The 18192-nt window shown below is 62.1% G+C and overlaps 2 protein-coding genes across 12 annotated transcripts in view; both read right to left on the reverse strand.

Moving 5' to 3' along the window:
* Nucleotides 1-144, reverse strand: part of ILKAP (ILK associated serine/threonine phosphatase) — a 7606-nt gene extending 7462 nt beyond the window's left edge. Inside the window, exon 1 of the mRNA XM_026036425.1 lies at nucleotides 51-144. Coding sequence (XP_025892210.1) covers nucleotides 51-96 — 46 coding nt within the window. The 5' untranslated portion in view covers nucleotides 97-144. The remainder of the gene's footprint in view (nucleotides 1-50) is intronic.
* A 1254-nt stretch (nucleotides 145-1398) lies between these two features.
* The window catches only part of KIF1A (kinesin family member 1A), a 39196-nt gene continuing 22402 nt past the window's right edge, over nucleotides 1399-18192 (reverse strand). For 5 of the 11 annotated variants that reach the window (XM_026036342.1, XM_026036339.1, XM_026036343.1 and 2 more), the window contains 22 exons: nucleotides 16213-16331; nucleotides 16018-16103; nucleotides 15391-15529; nucleotides 15001-15169; nucleotides 14464-14554; nucleotides 13406-13524; nucleotides 13114-13169; nucleotides 11991-12099; nucleotides 11532-11598; nucleotides 11351-11435; nucleotides 11123-11228; nucleotides 6581-6695; nucleotides 6152-6285; nucleotides 6007-6068; nucleotides 5780-5925; nucleotides 4908-5120; nucleotides 4662-4739; nucleotides 4387-4511; nucleotides 4112-4258; nucleotides 3843-4035; nucleotides 3647-3765; nucleotides 1399-3424 (listed from right to left, as the gene is read on the reverse strand). In XM_026036342.1, coding sequence (XP_025892127.1) covers nucleotides 3382-3424; nucleotides 3647-3765; nucleotides 3843-4035; nucleotides 4112-4258; nucleotides 4387-4511; nucleotides 4662-4739; nucleotides 4908-5120; nucleotides 5780-5925; nucleotides 6007-6068; nucleotides 6152-6285; nucleotides 6581-6695; nucleotides 11123-11228; nucleotides 11351-11435; nucleotides 11532-11598; nucleotides 11991-12099; nucleotides 13114-13169; nucleotides 13406-13524; nucleotides 14464-14554; nucleotides 15001-15169; nucleotides 15391-15529; nucleotides 16018-16103; nucleotides 16213-16331 — 2521 coding nt within the window. In that variant the 3' untranslated portion in view covers nucleotides 1399-3381. Of the gene's footprint in view, nucleotides 3425-3646; nucleotides 3766-3842; nucleotides 4036-4111; nucleotides 4259-4386; nucleotides 4512-4661; nucleotides 4740-4907; nucleotides 5121-5779; nucleotides 5926-6006; nucleotides 6069-6151; nucleotides 6286-6580; nucleotides 6696-7590; nucleotides 7615-9356; nucleotides 9384-11122; nucleotides 11229-11350; nucleotides 11436-11531; nucleotides 11599-11990; nucleotides 12100-13113; nucleotides 13170-13405; nucleotides 13525-14463; nucleotides 14555-15000; nucleotides 15170-15390; nucleotides 15530-16017; nucleotides 16104-16212; nucleotides 16332-18192 lie in introns of all 11 variants that reach the window. The other 6 variants (XM_026036340.1, XM_026036337.1, XM_026036338.1 and 3 more) reach the window with 2 other exon arrangements.

An 18192-nucleotide genomic window follows, 5' to 3' on the forward strand; every position in this document is an offset into this window, starting at 1 on the left:
GGGGCGGCCCCCCCCCGCTCGCGCGGCCCTCCCCCGCTCGCGCCGCTCACCGGCCGCCGAGGAGCCCGGCTCGGGCAGGTCCCCGAACAGATCCATCCCGCTGGCTGCGCGGTGGCGGCGACAGCGACGAGGCGGCCGGCGCCGCTTCCTCCTGCGGCGGCGCCGCCCCGCCTACCCCGCCTGCCAATCACGCCGCGGCCGCCCGCGTTTGGGCCAATCGGCGGCCGCGGCGCGGCCGGAAGGCAGCTTCCCACCCGMCTACCTCGGGGGTGGGGTTCTGCCCCGCGCCCCGCCCGCGCTGCCTGTCTATCACCGCGCGCGGCCAATCACCCATCGAGCGTGGCCATCTCGGTGAAGCCCCTCCCTTGCTTTATTAGGACGCGCCGCCTATCAGCRAGCTCACGCCCGCCGTCTGGCCAATCCAGCGGAGGGGGCGTACCCCGGGCGCGCGCCTCCAGCCAATCGCTGGCGAGGGCGGGAAGGAGCAGCCCGTGAGGCGAGCACGCCCGCGCAGTGCCCCTCAGGCTGGGGCGCGGCGCGCAGCGCGGGGTTCGCTCGCCGCGCCCGGAGGGTGGTGGTGAAAAAAAGGAGAGTCTTGGTGCAGAATTTGCAGTATTTGCATAAATGCCACATTTATTTCTTAACGGAACAATGCCTCAAGTGTACACAGACGGTTTTAAGACCCTAAGCTCCAACACTCATAGTTTCAAGACACCAAGGGACCGGGACGGGGTGCTCGGGCGCGCTGTGGCCGTGCCGGGCGCGCGCAGCCATCACCTATGTACAAGCAGGAGGAGCGGCCTCGGCGCTGCCCGCTCGTGGAAGCACACGCAAAGGAACAGGGGTGGGGTGTGGGAAATAAACCGAAATGAAAGGAGCCGCCGGTAGGAACAGATGGAGCCGGTCGGGCCCTGGTGCCGGCCCGGCCGAGCGCCTGGCCGTGGCAGAGGTGCGGCCGCCTGGCGCTCGGCCCCGTGGGGTCACCTCGGGCCCCTCTCTCAGCGGGTGGGATTGGGCTGTCCCGGCGGCGGCAGCGCTGCCCCGGCTCCGTGCTCGGCACGGCGGTGCCGGCGGGTGCGGGTGCTCCCTCTGCTCCTCGCCTGGGCAGGGATGGGGCTCGGGTCTCTGGGGGTGGCGGGCGCGGGGCCGCTGGGCGATGGCTGGGGGGCTCATCCCCTCGGCCAGGGCTGGGTTCGCTCAGYGGGGAGGCGCGCGGGCCGCGGCGGGAGGGACGGGCCCACGCGGCCGGCGCAGCAGCGCGTGTGCTCTGCAGGTTGGCTGGCCCCAGGCACACGGCAGCTCTGCCCCGCGACACCGGGCTTCCCTCCGGGCCCGACGCGGACCGCGGCTCCGTCCCCGCCGAGCGCTCCTTGCTTCCTTCCTCCCGACACCTCCAGCGAAGCCGTGTCTGGTGCCTGGCAGACACAGGGGCCGTGGGCCCTTCTGCTTCGTTAAGGGACACAAATTGACCTCCAGGCATCCAACGAAACGGGCAGCGAAAGGCTAAACCGGGAGGACCAGGCATGACGGCGCTGCTCCCTGCCTGGCGGAGCAGGGGCGGCACCGCCATGGGGGCACAGCGGGATCCCGAGGCTGAGCGCACGGGAATGGACCGCCACAGCGCGGCTGCGCACGAGCACGGAAGGGCTCGGGGAGGGACCGCAGGGAGCTCGGCTAAGCGCTGCCCGGCCAGTGCGGCGCGGAGGCAACGGGGAGGGTGTCACCGGTGCCCTGCGCCGCYGTCCCACGAGCGTCCCGGAGGAGAAAACAGCACAGGGAGAGAACCTGCACTCGGAACCACACACACAGCACCCAACACACAACGGACAGCGTGGAGATGTGCCACGGAGAGGCAAGGCGCAGCCGTGCTGTGCAAATTAAGGTCAGCTGTGAATGCGTGACAGCAAAGCAGGGGGCCCCTGCGGAATGGGCCCCAGGGGCGTGCGGAGAAAGGTAAATTCCTGCCCGGAGTCGCACGGGACACAACTAGCTGCTCTGCGGAAAGTGTCCCTGAAGGGAAGTGTCCCCCTCTACACACACCCGGCAAAACAACCAACAAGACAAGCTGCTGAAGCGGGGGACGTGAGAAGGGGGGCAGTGAGGTGTCCCCCCAGGAGGAGGAGGCCGTGTTAGTGAAGCCCCCTCTGCTGCGGGAAGGTCTCCCAAGCCAGCACGGCTGCTCCGGGCACCTACAGGGGCTGCCCTGGAAGGTGGCCCTTGGCCTCCGGGACAGGGGGAAGAGAGTAAGAAAATGCCAGCTACAAAAGTAAAAAGAAGCCACAACCTCTCTGTCTCTGCTTCCCCCCTCCTCACCCTCTCCACTGCCGGTTGCATGTGCTCCGAGCCTCTCCCTCCTTCAAGGAGGAGCAGGGACCATAAGGGGCCTCTTGGCAAAGGGCAGCCAGGAGCCGGCCRGGCCAAGGAGGAAGCTCCGAATCCCAGGGAATATCCCTACGGACCTGGGGAAAGAGCCCCCTGGCYGCAGCCCTCTCGCCTGCAGAGCCGGGGCTGCTGCAGCCTCGCCGGGGCGCAGCCCAGGACGGGGCGAGCAGCGGAGGGCCCTGCCCTGCGTCGCGGCCACAGCTCTGCGAGAGCCACCCCCGGGGCCCCAGCTCCCGTTTTTCAGGCACTGGGCGCAGAAGAAGCCGAAGCCCCGGTGAGGGGCCCCCTGCAGAGGTAGACGGGGAAGGGGGGGCAGGTAGGAATCGCCTGGCTYGGGAAGACAGTGCGGCGGCGCCGGGGCTTGTGCGGTGCCGCTGCCGGCACGGGCCTCTCCGGGCCTCCGCGGCTCTGCCCTGCCCTGCCCAGTGCAGCGGGACCACCCCGGCCTGGGGGACTCTAGGAAGTCGATAGAAATAAATACTTTATAAATATAATCTGGACAACCTACTGGCACCTGATTTCACCTGGCCGACTTCTGCAGAAACGTGAATAAGTTAGGAAATCCCCAGAACTGAGCTATCATTTTSTTCCCTTCCCGTGGAAGCAATTCCTCCTGGTTTCCAACCTCTGACCTCACCAACACTCCTATCCTCCGTGGACCAAAGACCAATTTTTAACCAAAACTACCCTCTTTGCTCTCTTCCCTCCAAAAGGAACCTCTGTGGAGTGTAATAGGTTGCATGACATGAAGGTCACCCATGAGGGGGACGGGCAGAGGATCACATGCACCCAAGAAATCCTGCCCAGGCGGGGCCAGGCTTTTGCAGCTACAAACAGAAATGAGTTTCCCCCGTGAAGGTGTAAAATTGAGACAGATCCTTCCATGGAGCAGAGAGCTGGGGCAGCAGATGGTGTGAGAGACCAGACATTAACATGGGGACTCTTGGGACAGATCTTGATCCCGTTGGCAGATGGATGAGGTGGAGGGTGCTTCTCAGGTTAGATTCTCATCTGGGCTGTTCTCCTTCTGGAAAGCTTGGATCTGAGTTGGAAACGGAGAGAAAAGCGGGTCAGAGACCAGAAAGGGAGCACGGAGGCTCCCCCGGGGTCGGTGTCCTGCATGCAGGCAGGTACCAGAGCTTGAGGGACATGAGGTGGCCGTATTTTTTATCCCGGGACCTCAATGTCCCTGTGCCTTTACTTTGTGCTGCCCCAAGGCCAGCAGTGACCGCGCAGTTGTTTCCTCCCCCACTGCCCTCATCACCTTATGGATCCAGCCAGGAGCGGATTGAAGGCGTAGAGCCAGTCGTGCATGTCCTTGTCGCTGCTCGCCTGCAGCAGGATGCCCCGGTGCTCCGTGCACACCGCAAACGTGTTCGGGGTCTGCAGGGAGACAGTCTGGCCTGACGCCCTTGCCTGGGGTGCCGACTTGGCTCCCCGTGCGCGGGGCAGGCACCCACCTTGAGCATGGCCTGCTGGTCCTCGCTGTACTCCACTTGGGCCTTGGACAGGTTGAGGATGGCCCTCTCGACGGAGTCCTTGTCCGAGTTGTAGATGTAGACGTAGGGGCGCCTCACCACCACAAAGCGCTTCACCCAGCCGTTGGTGTGGGGCTCCAGGAAGTGCAGGTAGCCCTTCTTGGAGACGATGGGGCTGCGGAGCGAGGGAGGCCGTGCTCAGCACGGGAGTCGCAGAGGCGCCGGGACAGGGCACATTGGGCAGCTCGTACCTGACACGGATCTCCTGAATGTCGGGCACCAACAGGCGCTGGGGCTCCTTCTCCTCCTCAGGTCGGCGGGCCGGGGACTTCTTCTGCTCTCCTTCCACTGTAGGCTCTAGCTCAGGGCTCTCTGCCCTGAAGGCGACCTGCGGAGTCCTGGGAGGAGAGGAGAAAAGGTGAAGACCAGGGAGGACAACCACCAGCCAGCACCGTGCCTAAGCCATGCCGTTGTCCTGCTTGCTGGACTTCCAAGAACCAACCCAACCTTGTGGCCGCCTTCTCACCTGACCTCCATGGCGTTGTAATGCCCCTCCACCAGGGACGGGCAGGTCGAAGACGGGGTGAGCGTGGTAACGCCGAGGGCAGACATGGAAGGGTCTCTCATCAGGGTCACCGACATCTCGGACAGCTGTGGGGGAGCAGCCATGTAGGCCGTTACCAGTGTCAGCGCTGATGGCTCCAGTGGCACCATCAGGGATGGCTCCAGCACCAGGGCTTTCCCGCAGGCCCCCTGGGACCACAGTGGCACAGGGAGGTGGCCACGCCACGCTGGCCATACCTTGCTCTCGCTGGCGCTGATGCACACGTGGCTGTGGCTGTACTCCCTGTTGAACGTGTGTGTGAGCAGACGCAAGCACTGCGGAGAGAGGAGAAGGCCCAAGGGCCGGGCCCGTCACAGAACCATCGGTACGGTTGGAAAAGCCCCATCCAGATCAAGGAGGGCAACCAGGTGCCTCCTCCCATCCCTCAGCCTTCACTGCGCGGCACACACAAAGCTGCTGGCAGCCCCGCTCTGAGATGTTACCTTCACAGCCAGCTCCTTCTGCCGCTCACTGGGGGTCTCGGGGGGAGAGGCCCTGCTCTCCGGGGCCCCATCGGCGGAGAGTGGCGAGGAGACGCACGAGGCACTACGGGACTCGGAGTCCTCGCTGGAGCAGGGCGAGAGGCTCTCGAGGCCCAGCCGCTGCGTTGTCTCGAGCTTCTCRCGCAGGAGCAGGTAGTGCCTTGTCTTCTCCACCTGCATGGAGAGCCTGGTTCAGCGAGCCCTGTCCCAGCCCAGGGTCAGSGCAGCGCAGAATCRTTACAGTTGGAAAAGACCTTCAAGACCAGTGGGTCTAACTGTGAACCCTTCGACACTATCCTGCTAAACCGTGTCCCTTGACATGGTTGCCTCAACACTGCCAGGGATGGAGACTCCACCGCTTTCCTGGGCAGSCTGTTCAATGCTTGACCACCCTTTCCCTGTAGAAATTCTTCCTAATGCCTACCCTGGCATAACTTGAGGCCATATCCTCTAGTCCTAGGGGTAGTTATTCTGTAGAAGAGACCCCTGCCTCACTCACCTCCTCTCAGGAAGTTGTAGAGAGCGATAAGGCCTCCCCTGAGCAGCCTCTTCTCCAGACTAAATAACCCAGCTCCTTTGGTGCCAGGTGCCTCTCAAGCTCCCCTAACTTGGCTGCTCACRGACTTGGAGCCTGGTGGAGCCCAGCCAACCCTACAGCGCACGAGACCAGGAGGGCCAGCCCCACTCTTGCCTCCTGCCCCCATCCTCTGAGTGAGAGGATAGAGACCCCCAGGTTGGGCATCCCCTCTTCTCCTGGCATCYGTGGGGCATGGTGTGGGCTGCAGAGGACTGCGCCGCCGCAGCGTGGGGATGTTTCTAGAGCAGCCTCTTACCTCCTGCAGGAGGCTGAGCTTCTCCAGCTCCCACTGGTGGTCAAGGATGAGGCTGTCACTGCGGGGCCGCCAGCCGGCCAGGTTCTCCTCCCCGCGCACGTAGGCCACGGAGGTGTCGAGCACGCGCCGGCGCCGCCGCTGCATGCCTGGTGGGAGAGAAGCACAGCTGCTGGGAGGGCGGCGGGCCAGGCGCGTGGCGCACGTGGGAGCAGGGACACGCCACCCACCTGGGCTGCCAGCGTCCGCCACACGGCACAGGCTCAGCTCATAGACGCCCGTCACGCGGTTGCTGCAAGGACAGGGGGATGGGAGGTCATGCAACGCGGCGTGAACTCTTCCCTCCCCGCTCCGTCCACAGGCGGTCAACAGTACCTCTCTGCAGCCCGCAAGCTCCCGCTGCCGAAGAGGTTGCGGATGGAGCGGGATGCGGGCAGCTTGGCGTCCCGCGAGTAGAAGACCATGCAGAAGTCCTTGGTGATGACAGCGGGCTGGGTGCAGTTCTCCATCTGCGGGGGGTGCAGAGACAGGTGAGTGGCAGCAACGGTTCAGAGGGAGCTACAGCCACCCCTGCGGTCYCCTTGTGCTGCCCAACCAGCCACGGGAGCAGCTGCAGCTGCAGATTACGGTGCAGATCACGGGCAGAACCTCCCTCCTGTCCCCGTCCTGGCACTGGGCTGGGTGTGAGCAGAGTCACCAGGAAAACACCTTTAGAGGCAACTCCGCAGGGCTGCAAACCCTGCAGCTCTCACAGGCACCATGAGCACCAGGAGTCCCTGGCTGCACGAGTGCAGAGCTCCTTGCCTCGATGTATGCCGACAGCGTGATGTAGATCTTCTCCCGGTACGGGGTGACGCGGTTGAGCAGCAGCGAGTTGTGCATGGAGCTGTCCCAGGCTGCCTCGAACTGGTAGAACGTCCTGCAGGGATAGAGGAGCGGGTGGCTGCTGAAGCGACGTTGGCACTGAGAGCGGGGCGCGAGCGCCGGGGGAGCCGTGGGGCACGCGGGGCGGCAGCGCCGCAGGGCCGGCCGCGCGCGCATGCAGGCGCCCGGGGAGCTGCGCTCGCCACGGAGCCAAGCGGGCCGGCGCGCCGGGGCAGGCGTGCGGCGCCAACGCGGCAGCGCGGGACGCGGCTCGGCACGGGGCTTGCGGAGGAGCAGGGGAAAGGGGCTGGCGGCGGGGGCTCAGGCAGGGCAGAGCGTGGCCCCGGGGCGGCCTTTCGGATGAGGCCTCTGCCCCTTGGCCTGCAGSGAAAGGGGCCTCCTGGCCGCCCCGGGGGGCTTGTGCAGGGCCCCCACGCTGGCGCTGCACCTCGTGGGTCTCCCTAAGCAGCCCATCCCGCTCGCTGCGCCCACCCCTCGCTCTCCTCACCACCCTGCCCAGCTCTCCCTGGCCTGGAAGCCTCTTCAGGAGGCTCCAGAGAGCTGCGACACCTCCGCACGGACACGGCACTGCGGCACCTGTGGCGGTACACAAGCCCCGGCCTGCTCCGAAGGCCGGGGAGGCCGGGAGGCTCCTCGCTAAAGGGTCTTTTCCGGGGCCTGGGGATACACTGCTATCGTCCCCACTGCACGCTGGAAGCACAGAGAGGCCCGGGGATGGGACCGGCTGGTGTACACAGAACGCGCAGGAGAAGGAGGAGCGCCGGGAAGACACGGAGCGCCGGAGTGGGAAGAGGTCCGGAGGGCAGAGGCGAAGAGGAGGACAGGAGGAGCAGGAGGGGAAGGGGGAAGAGCACAAAGCGAAGGAACGAGGCGAAGGAGGAAGAGAGAAAAGCGGGAGGGACCAGACCGAGTGAGGGCGCGAGAAATACCTAGTGTCATTTCCCAACGAAATGCTATAAGTGGGAGGCAACCCAGGACAGACACACACACACATACACACACAGAGAAACGAAACGTCAGAGAGCAGGGCCCAGCCGGGGCCTTGCGGCCACGAGGGCCGCAGAGGATGGGGCCACCCCTGGTCCCGGCGTCCTGGCATCGGCACCGCTCGTTCCTGCTGCCTCCGCAGGAAGGAGGTGCTGGTGGTGCTGGTGGGGTCCGGCACGCGCGTGTTTCTCGTGCRTCAGGACAGGACTTTGCTGTCACCACCCCTGTTCTCTTCTGCAGGCAGCTCCTGCCCAAAGAGGCGCTCTGGATGCCCCGAGAGCAGAAAGACAGCGAAGGAACACCAAAATATACCTGCCTTCTGCTTCACAGCCCTGAGGCAAAAACCCTCTGCAACCGTCTGCCCCAGAGCCTTCCCCACCTGCACCTGAGAGGGGAGTAGAATTAAGGCTAACGCGAGAGGAGCTGGGCCTCATCTCGGCCTCAGGGCACGGGCCAAAGCAGCAGGTCCCTGCCCATGAGCTGCACCCATGCTCCAACACGGAAAAGTRGAAAGAGGATTCCAGCACCGCCTGTCGCCCGAACTCTGCCATTCCTGGGCCCTCTGGCAGCGGCACCTCTCGGAGCAGAGCCAGCACTTCCCAGGTCAACGAGGTGCCCTCATCCCTGGAGCCAGGAACCTCCTTCCCAAGCTGCCTCCCGAGTCTCACCACAGATCCCCACCACCCCTCACGTGCCCGCAGCCACCTTGCCAGCTTTGTTTTCTCCACCATTTTCCTGCATTCAGTTCCCTGAGGGCAAAGATCTTTCCGCCCACCACAGGACACACGGGATGCGGGAGCTCCCCTTTGGAGGCYGGGAGCAGCATTTGACTCCGGTGTCTCTTGCTCATGAGGCGCCCATCACACCAGGCTCATCCCCGTGCTTCCAGCTCCCGCCGCCCGCAGAGCCAGGCGCCTCCCGGCCTGGCCGGCCACCCCAGGGCGGGTTTAGCCTCTGTGTACACACACGCACACGTAGACACCACGTACGTATTGTAGCTACAGCACGTGCACACACACACGCACACAAGCCCCTGCGCAGCCCCTACACGCAGCGACGCATGACGGTGGCAACCGTGACTTCTGGTGGCCGTAGGTGGCCACRCACAGGGGATGTCACAGACACCGAGCGAGGCCTCCGAGAGGCGAGGCACACCAAGGCACCGCTTGGACGTGCCCTACGGATGATGCACCCACTGCATCCAGTGGCGACCACGAGGAAGACCCCAATGGCCTGGAGACCTGGGCCTCGCTCCGGCTCCAAGAGCAGACTCACTAGGCGTCCCCCGCCGCCCACGGGGTCTGCGCCAGCCCGCAACTACTCCAAGCGCTCCCGGGGCAGAGCTGGGCGAGGGGCTGGAGGCCACGAGGGCAGAGCGAGGGCTTTGCCGGATGGCAGCAAGACAGGAGAGCGGCGACGTCAGAAGGCGGGAACAACCCCCCACACCGGGCAACGAGAGGGCAGGCCGCCGAGAGCGAGATGGCGAGCGCAAGCGCGCGGAATGGTCAGCGAAACCCAAGGCAAAGGGGTGGGCGTGAAAGAGGGGTGCCCAGGGACGTGGCAGGCGGGAAGGAAGAGGTGGATGGAGAGGCAAAAGAGCCGGAAACCAAAGTGCTGTCCTCGGAGGGAGTGAAAGTGCTGAGGTGAGCGGGGAGAGCGAGGGCAGAGCGGAGGGGTGAAAAAATAAATCAATGGAAACAAATAATACCTAGGCATATCCGAATCAAGAAACTGCCTGCGAAAACACAAAACAATCACATGGTTAGTGAGGGCTTGCATGGGCAGCGGCAGCAGCGGGGGCGAGGGCAGTCAGGGCGCCGCGGCTCCTCCGGCGTGCGGGGCGGCGCGGGAGAGGCTGCGCCACGGCGCGGGCCCAGAGCAGGATCCTCAGGGGCGAGCGGCGAAGGCCGCGCACGAGAGCGGGGCTGCAGGCCGGGCTGCGTCACGCAGCGGCAACAACTCCCCTTCAGCGGCACCGGGGCCGCCGCGGAGGCTCGCGAGCACGGAAGAGCTGGGGCCGCTCTCGGCGATGAGGCTGAATGATGCGAGGGAGCAAAGCAGGGAGCGCAAGCAGCCCGAGGAGAGGGGAGAAGGGCCCTGCTCCGCCAGCCGCACTCCCTCTGCAGCGGCGCGCATCCCTGGAAGTGTGTGGGTGCCCGGCAGCGGGGAAGCACAGGCATGCTGGAATCGCCCTCTGCTGCCAGCAGCCTCCCACCCTGCTCCCTGTCCTATGCCAACCTCCCGCAGCCTCTACAGAACCACAAGAGGGCTGGAAAGAGCCCCTACCAGCCCCGGAGCCAACCAACTGCCTCCTGCAGCCGTGCAGGGCCAGGAGGCCGACACGGCCTCGCTGCTCAGCCCACGGCACCTGCTCTGCTCAGCAAAACACACCGAGCTCCCTGCCCACAGGCCACCAGCCTCCCGCGGCTGTCCCCGCAGCCATGCCGCCACCTCCAGCTCGGTACCCACGTGCTGACCTGCACCCTGGAGCCTGGCAAGGCAGCCGCCCCTGGCCCGTGGTGCTGCCGGCGTCCAGAGCCACTTCTGGTGCTCCCCAAGCCACCAGCGCCCAGCTCCGTCCTCACTCGCGCGCRTCACAGCCACCACCGCCACCGCCCTCCCCACACACACGCACTCAAACCGGCCCCCCTGCAGCCCAGGGTGGACCCCCCAGTGCTGGAGGAGCAGCAGTGCTCAGACCCATCCACACCTTCCCAGAGCCCGGAGCCTCAGCCACCGGGACCGCAAAGAAGGGTCTCGGCATTGCCAGAGACCTCACGTGCAGATGCCATTGAGGTCCTGCAGGTCTCTGACATGGAACCCCAGGTTCTCCTCTCAGTCTAGCACTGTGAGGCTGCACGGCCAGGGYCATGAGGACACGGAGCCAGAGGCAGCCCCTGGCAACCAAGGAGGTCTTGATGCTGTGAAGCCTCCGACCCTGCTGCTTCAGCACCCAGGACAAAGCCAGCACATGAGGAGAGCACCCTTGGGACAGGCTGGGTCCAAGCATGAGCAGTGAGAGCTGGGAGCCCTCAGAGTAATACATGACCAGGGAACGTTCTCCTGGATCACTCAGGACACACAAGRATCATCCGCGGGCACTAACTGGCATTTTTGGCATTGCTGCTCAGGGAACAGCTCTGGTGGAACAGACTGTGTTTAACCCAACTGTAGGAGGAGCTCGGGCCCAAATTCACTGCACTGCTAAACCCCAGGCTGGAGAGGCCTTGGACACAAGTGGAGGGAAGGAAGCAGGAAGGAGCTGCCCCCCCAGGGCTTTGGGCTCTCCCAGGGACTCCCGTCCCGTATCCCAAGGCTCTCTGTGGTGCAGAAGCAGCAGCAGAGGTCTGCAGGACCCTGCTAAGGGGCAAAGAGCATCCAAGGGAGACAGAAGCCCCCCACACCTGCCCTGTCTTTGGCCGGCCCTGACAGCCCTGTSCTTGAAAGAAGAACACAGCAAAAATCTCCACGCACCGGTCATCCTGCGAGGGGCGGATGTAGCCAGACGACAGGATGTTCAGGGACAAGATGTTGGGGTCAATGAGAGACTCGTCTGCTTCTGGGGTGTTCCGGATGCGACCTGCAAACACAGCACGGGCTCYGCTGAGCTGATGAACAGCCCTGAGAGGTCCTTCACGACATGCAGCGTGAGGGCCAACAGCCAGGCTGGGTTCAGGTCCCACCCAGGCYATCTCTGCTTACCTACAACGAGCTCTCGCACTTCCTTCCAGTGGATAAGACTGCCTGTCTCATGCACCAAGGTGACGGTGATTCTCCTCTGAATACCCTGTGACCAACAGGGAAACAGGCAGTGGTCAGCACAGCTCGTGACAGGAGGCCCGGAGCCAGGCCCAGCGCGGGGCTGCTCTCTGGCAGGCTGTACCTGGTGGAGCAGGAAGGTCCCGTGGCACGGCATGCCTCCACGGTGGTCCACAACAGCRGGGATGTAGCTAGAAGAGAAGATCGTGCTGTGAGGCCGCGTTGGGATCGTGCTGTGAAGCCCACGCGGCTTCCCATAGGCTCCAATCAGTGGACAAGTCACCAGGTAAATTTACAGCTAAATGAACTGCCTCCCTTTACCTCTTTTCTCTCCTCTTTGCAAATCAGCTGAAAACAGCTGGGATTTTTAGGTAGGGATAGTGCCAGAAGCCTGCCCACCACCTCATGTTCCCACATACTCAGCGCACCCTTTCCCTTCCAAGAGATCCCAAGGAGGAATCCTCGCTGASCTAGGACTGTGGGAGCATCCGCGGGCGGATGCGGCCGTGCAGCACAAGCGGCCACAGGAGAAATCCCCAGCGCCCTGCAGCCCGACCAGGCCATGCTGAGGAGCGAGACTTACTCGCCGTTGGCCTCCAGCTCGCAGATCTCGAAGAAGACCATCAGATCGTACTTGCACTGGCAAGGCCCAGCACTGGGRCGGGTCATAGTGCTCAGTTTCGTTGCAGGCACTGCAGCAGGTGGAAAAGACAACTTAAAAACGAGGCAGGCAGGTCCAAAGTTGCTGCTGGAGCACTGAGGAAGGCACACAACAGCACGCAGGGGAAGACAGAGCACGCAACAACATTGCTGCCAGGGGAAGACACACAGAGCCACCAGACAAGGGTGGCAGCAAGACCCACAACAGGACAGAGCACATATGTGTGGCAGACAACCACAGCCCCATGCTGGAGATCTTCCTTGAAATCAAGGTGCTTCTTCCCACAGGGGAACCAAAGCAGCGGAGAAAGGACTTCAGCACGGGGACACACACGCAGCCCAGCCCCACAGCCCYGGTGTGGACAGATCTCAAATCACTCATTGCCATGGGGTGCCCCAGCACCAGTGGGAAAGCTGAGGAGCAGCCGGAGGGAACTGCAGCCTCCTGGTGCTGGAACGGGAGAAAGGCAGACACATCCCAGCCCRCCAGAGCGAGGAACTGGGAAATAAAGAGCTCACAGCAAACCCAGGCACTCGGCTGATGGAAAACCAGTATGACCCGGGGCTCAGTGGGCTGAACCACAGCACCAACCAGAGCTATTTGGGAAGACAGGGCCAGGTGGCAAAGCCACACCAGCCTCTCCACATCCCCCAAGCACGTGCAACCTGCGTCAGGAAACCCGAGTGGCAGCTGGTTCTCCAACAGCAGGAGATGAACTCCTCCTCCTCCTCCTCCTCCTCCTACCGGGCATCTGAGCCTTCCTCACAGCACCGCTCATGAGAGGCAGGGAAGGCAGGCGAGCGGCCTCCTCCCCGTGGTGCGGCAGGAACGAGGAGGCGGCGCTGGCTGCCGCGAGCGCGTGCCCGGAGAGGGCGTCCAGGAGCGAGCCGGCCAGCGCGGCAGGCACTAAGTGTCTGAGGAGCCGCAGGGGCTTCGCTTGCTCTTCCACAGAGGGAGGGAAGCAAAGAGAAAGCCCAACGCAAAGCGCAGCAGTTACGCACGGGTGGTTAGCAACAGCGCCGGGCGGTGGGAAACAAAGTCCTACCTGGTTTGGAGAGCGGCATGACACGGGGGAAATGGCGCCGCGACGGCCTCAGCGGGCTGCACGGAGAACAGGTTTGGGTAAGATGGACTCACACACACAAAAACAAAAGGTGAAGGAGGCCCAAAGGCAGCCAGCTGCACTAGGGGCCACGCGGTCCCTCCAGCTGCCCCCACTTTCTTAGCCCCAACAACCAACCCTGAGGTAGCCTCAGGCTGGTGTCTCAGCCCCACGCCAGGCTCTGCTGCCCAGAGAGGGGAACAGGAGCCTCCCCCCCACACACAGGAGAGCTCACCTCAGGACATCCTTGCAGAGAGGTGGGAAGGGATGCTGCTGATAATGCCCAAATACTTCGAACACAATCGGTTGGCTCTTGATGTATTCAATGAAAGACTTGGTCACCTCTACGGCAATCTAAGAGAGAGACAGGAAGAGCAAGAGCATGCAGCACTGCTGCTTGGCCTTGAAAGAGATGAAAACAGGAGCAGCAGCCACTCAAGAATACGAAGGCATGAGGACCAAAGCCTCCCAAGCCAAGAAAACACCTCTCCTGGCTTGTGTGGCTGTATGTTCATGAAGCCTCACATCTACAGCCCATGGGAGGCCTTTTCCCACCCCTCAAGGCTCTCTTTGTAGCCCTTCTGGTTGGAGGATGAAATATTTGCATGCTTGGGTACAAGGCCAAGCAGTCTCTAGAGCAGAATAAATAGTCTGGGCTAGCAGCTCTTCCCAGAGGCAGCAAGGACCTACCAAAGCAGGGAAACATTTTGTGAGACATCCTTAGAAGAAAACCTGAGGGAGACTGACACAAAGAAAGCACAGCCTAGAACTTTCCCCTTGAAAAATGGGATTTTCCACACAGAAATCTACAGGAACACTCCAAGAACTGCAGCCAACTGCTCTACATCTTGAGGATAAGGCAGAGGCTTTCAAACTGTCGCATTGCAGCTGCCTTGCTTAAGGTTGGGGTTTCTGAGCTGACAGGGACAAAATGGTTGCTATGTGCAGAATGGAGGCAGAYAAGCTGGAAGGAACAGATCCCAGGAGACTTGGTGTGTGCAAAGCAGAACGGGCTGTGACAGGCAGGGAGAACAGCTCATCCTGCCACCCCCGCTAAAATCACTGGATTTAGATGATGTCAGTAACGTGTTCCAGTGCGACAGAAGTGATGACCCATCAAGGCCCATGCAGGGCATCACCTGGCACATTCTCCACCACATCTTTCCTGACGGCACAAGAATGACAACATCTCCCATACAGCTGAAATTGAATCCCCAGAGCTGGATTCAATGCTCTGCAAAGACCCCAGCTACCGTGGAGCAGAGGAAATGCCAGGCCGGGACTGGTACTAACGTTCTGGACGTGGTAGAAACCCAGAGGCGGCCCTCGCCCCGTATTCTTCAAGGGTTCTGTCGAAAAGGCCTCGTCATGGCGATGGATGAAGCTGCAAAGGAAAGGAAAGTTGTTTAGCGGCAGCAGAGCAGAGGCTGGATGTAACAAAACAAGGAAGGGAGAGAGAAGGCAGGAACCAGGAGAATCGGCCGTTCTCTCTTGGGGGCTGGATTTTGTAATCTGGGCTAGATGGCTAGGGAAAACCATCACACACTGCTCTGCAGCCCACCWAAGTCTCTGAAACACACTGGCTTTCACCAGTGACTGAACAAGGTCCCACACAGACCAAGAGGTCTGTCTAACACCCCTCAGTATTGTGTCCTCTCTTTGAAAGTCCTAGACCAGAATTATACATGGGGGCAGAGACAAGGGGATGTCTGCTCTCAACAGAGGCAGAGTGCCTGGGACATCCTGACATTTGCCTGTGCCTCTTCCTGGGGCAAACAGGGCCTGAGCACGCAGGAAGAGCAAGGGCCAGGGCAGGCCCTGCAGACTCACTTGAACTGGCAGAAGATGTCTGCGTATTCTGCTGAGATGCTGGAAGCTTGGAGGACAGTGACTCTGAAAGTGAATATACTGCCCAGTTTCAGGTGATCCAAGGCTGCTTCCAGAGGCCCGTCCATCGTAGACTTCTCTGGACTATCCAAGAGAAGGTCCTCTGGAGTCACTGTGGGGAAAATAGAGTTGTCAGTGGAAGAAATGGTCCTCCTGGCATCTGCAGATGACTCCCACCACCACCTGCTGGATATGGGCTAGTGAGGATACCAGGCTTTAGCACTTGGATGACGGACATCTCATGAGCACCGTGGGCCTGCTGTGGGGTCCAGCACTGCTACTGTGTGCTCAGCACCACCTTGTCTCCCCACCCAGCTGGTGACACCTGCCCACCTGCGCATGTGTTGTTGTTGACTTCATCTGCAGAGGGACCCACGTCACTAATCTGCCCCTGTCCTTCGACGATTCGCAGCTCCTCCTGGGAGGTTCCCGAGCGAGACATTCCTACTGGGGGGCAGGACTCGGACTGAAACTGCAAGAGGTTCAGAGAGAAATGGGATTTAGAGACACCAGTGGTCCCAAAGGTGGCCTTGCTGGGTCTGTGGCCATAGGGGATGACGCCCTGGTTAACAYTGGGTCACAACCAAGTCTCACTCACTCACCCAAAGTCACCAGAAAGCAGGGTGAACTGAGCGGCAACCCCTATGCTTCCCCAAAGGGAGGAAGGCCCCTACACAAGCAGAGAATAGGGCTGTGAACGTCAAGCATGGAGGATGGGTGCTGGGGATGATCCAGGGGCTGCATGGGACACAAAGGAGAAGGGAAAGGCAGATTGGGAGCACAATCCATTCAAACCACAGCTGATGCAGTGTGATACATGCACATCTCCAAGTGACATTCAGGCAGGTGCCATCAGCAGGTGACATTCACTGGTCAAGAGCATCATGATGGGCTGGGGACCCCATCCTCTCTGGCTCCACACGGAAAGCCACATCGCCTGCAAGGACACCTCAGCTGTACCTTCTCAAAGTGCTGGTCATCAAAGGATATTTTCGCTGTCCCCGACTGCCGCACACCCGAACCATAATCCGGGGCTTCTTCATCCGCTGGAGGAAGCGGGACAAGGAGACGTTAGCAGAAAGGCCGGGACACCCCTCTCATTGGGGCGCGGGGACACCCCTCTCATTGGGGCGCAGCATGGGCGCCTGCTCCTACCTGAGATGGCCTGGACGGCCACGCGCAGGAAGCCTTTCACTTCACCCTTCTCGCTGACGATGGCGACGCGGTGGACCAGAGGCACGGGGTAGAGCAGGTTGCTGAGGTACACGAAGGCCCTGCCGGGGGGAAGCAACACAAGAAAGCGGTCACTGCTCCCCATGCTGGTGACACGCGTGGCAGGCCACCAGCAGCCGGGATCACAGGTCACCGCTCACATCACAACATGGTGCTGCAAAGCAAAACTAAAGAGAGGCAGCCAGGGCCAGCCGGAGAGGGGCAGGGAGCGGGGACACTCAGCGGATGGGAGAGCAGCACTACGACAAAGTCAGGCTCCTGTGCCGGTCACGATGAAGCAAAGGTGGCAGCGCGGCATGAGGGCTAGCATACCTCTTAGTCTGTCATCTCTCCCGGGTGTGGGACAGCGCCGTGGGGAGGGGAGAGGGGACGGGGACTGTGCTGGTGCCACAAGGAAGCTAGGAAGAGGACCCTCTTGGCAGTGACGAGCTGGAGGACTAGTACGGAAGGTGCTGTGAAACAAGTTGGGGGCTGCTGCGGAGTCGGAGTGTGCGGAGGAGAGGGGAGGGGAGAGGCGGGGRAGGAGGGAGAGGCCAAGGGGAGCCAGGGAGAGCAGGAGAGGACAGAAGGGAGAGGAAAGGGCAGGTCCTGCCTGGAGCCTGGGAGGGTCCTGCCTATGGGGAGGAATCTGCTGGAGCTGCGAGTCTACCTGGTCCCCRGCTCCGCTGGGCAGCGCCAAGTGCTGCCAGTGCCACCACGGGGAGCCTTGAAGAGGAGGAACCAGATCCCGCTGTGCTCCTGTGCGCCCAGGCACACGCCGGGCTGCATGGAGACAGCCGGGGGTCCTCAGCAAGGGCCGTGCCGACCGGCAGGCTTCTGGAGCTCAGGCCTGGCCTTCTCCRGAGGCCAGCGGCATCTCGGTTCCCTGCAATGTCCTCAAGTCAGCCCCAATTCCCACAGGGGCCATTCCCTAGGCTTGGGTGCTCTTAGGGACAATTCCCTCCCGTCACTGTCAGCAGCACAGGACGCAGCTTCTGAGCGGCGACAGGCATGCAGAACGAATGGGCCTCACGTTGCCTGTGGGGCATCATCAGCCCAACGTGCTGGCTTCCCTGCTTGTGCAAAAAAGGGACTACCCACCAGGCTAGCTCAAGCTGGATGGGGATGGCGACAAGTAGGCTGCAGGTACTCCTCTGCCCGTGCTGCCTTGATCAGCAGGGTGCACATGGGCTTGCCAGGTCACAGCGCCCATTGCTCTGCACGTGGCTTCGTCTTGCTGCCGTCCTCAAACTTGCAACACGCCRGGGCCAGCAGGTCCCTGTCTCACATGGGGCTCACTCCGGGAGCTGGGGTTGTGGGGGGCCCCTGCGCCTGAGAAGCAGGACTCAAAGGTCCTGCACGTGATCGTGCTGTGACTGGTCAGCGGTGATTGGTCATTGCCCCACATCTTCAGCAGCAAACACCACGCAGAGCTGTGCAAAGTGCCATGGCCTGTAGGTCTGCACCACCCTGCAAGTCTGCCAGGGTGCTGCCCTCCTCTTGCCATCCACGCAAGGTGACGTGGGGTGCATGGAGTGCAGGCCAGTAGCTCGCACCTGCAGGGATCCATAACTGTCTTCATGCACAATGCTGTTGTATTCTTTGAGCTAGGATCATGCTGGGAACTGCCARGACGTGCTTGCTTGGAGGCTTCCAAGAGGGCAAGGAGCATCTCCAAGCATGTGGTTTCCTGTCTCCCAACTTCCTAACCTTGCAGATGTCCTCGGGGAGGTCTGAACAGGAGAGCTGAGGTCTGGACAGGTGCACAAAAGCCCAGGAAACTCTTGAAGGAAAGACATAACCCTGCATGCTCCGAAGCAGGTTCCAGTGTGACGTCCAACCTCAGCCTTCAAGTCCAAAGGCTCCCCCTGCTCTTACAGCTTCGATCTCAAACAGCYGGCTGGGGCTTTTTCCGTGCAAAGC

Source organism: Nothoprocta perdicaria, unplaced genomic scaffold, assembly GCF_003342845.1.
Source record: "Nothoprocta perdicaria isolate Ctin4 unplaced genomic scaffold, notPer1 scaffold_177, whole genome shotgun sequence".
In the NCBI taxonomy this organism is placed as follows: Eukaryota; Metazoa; Chordata; class Aves; order Tinamiformes; family Tinamidae; genus Nothoprocta; species Nothoprocta perdicaria.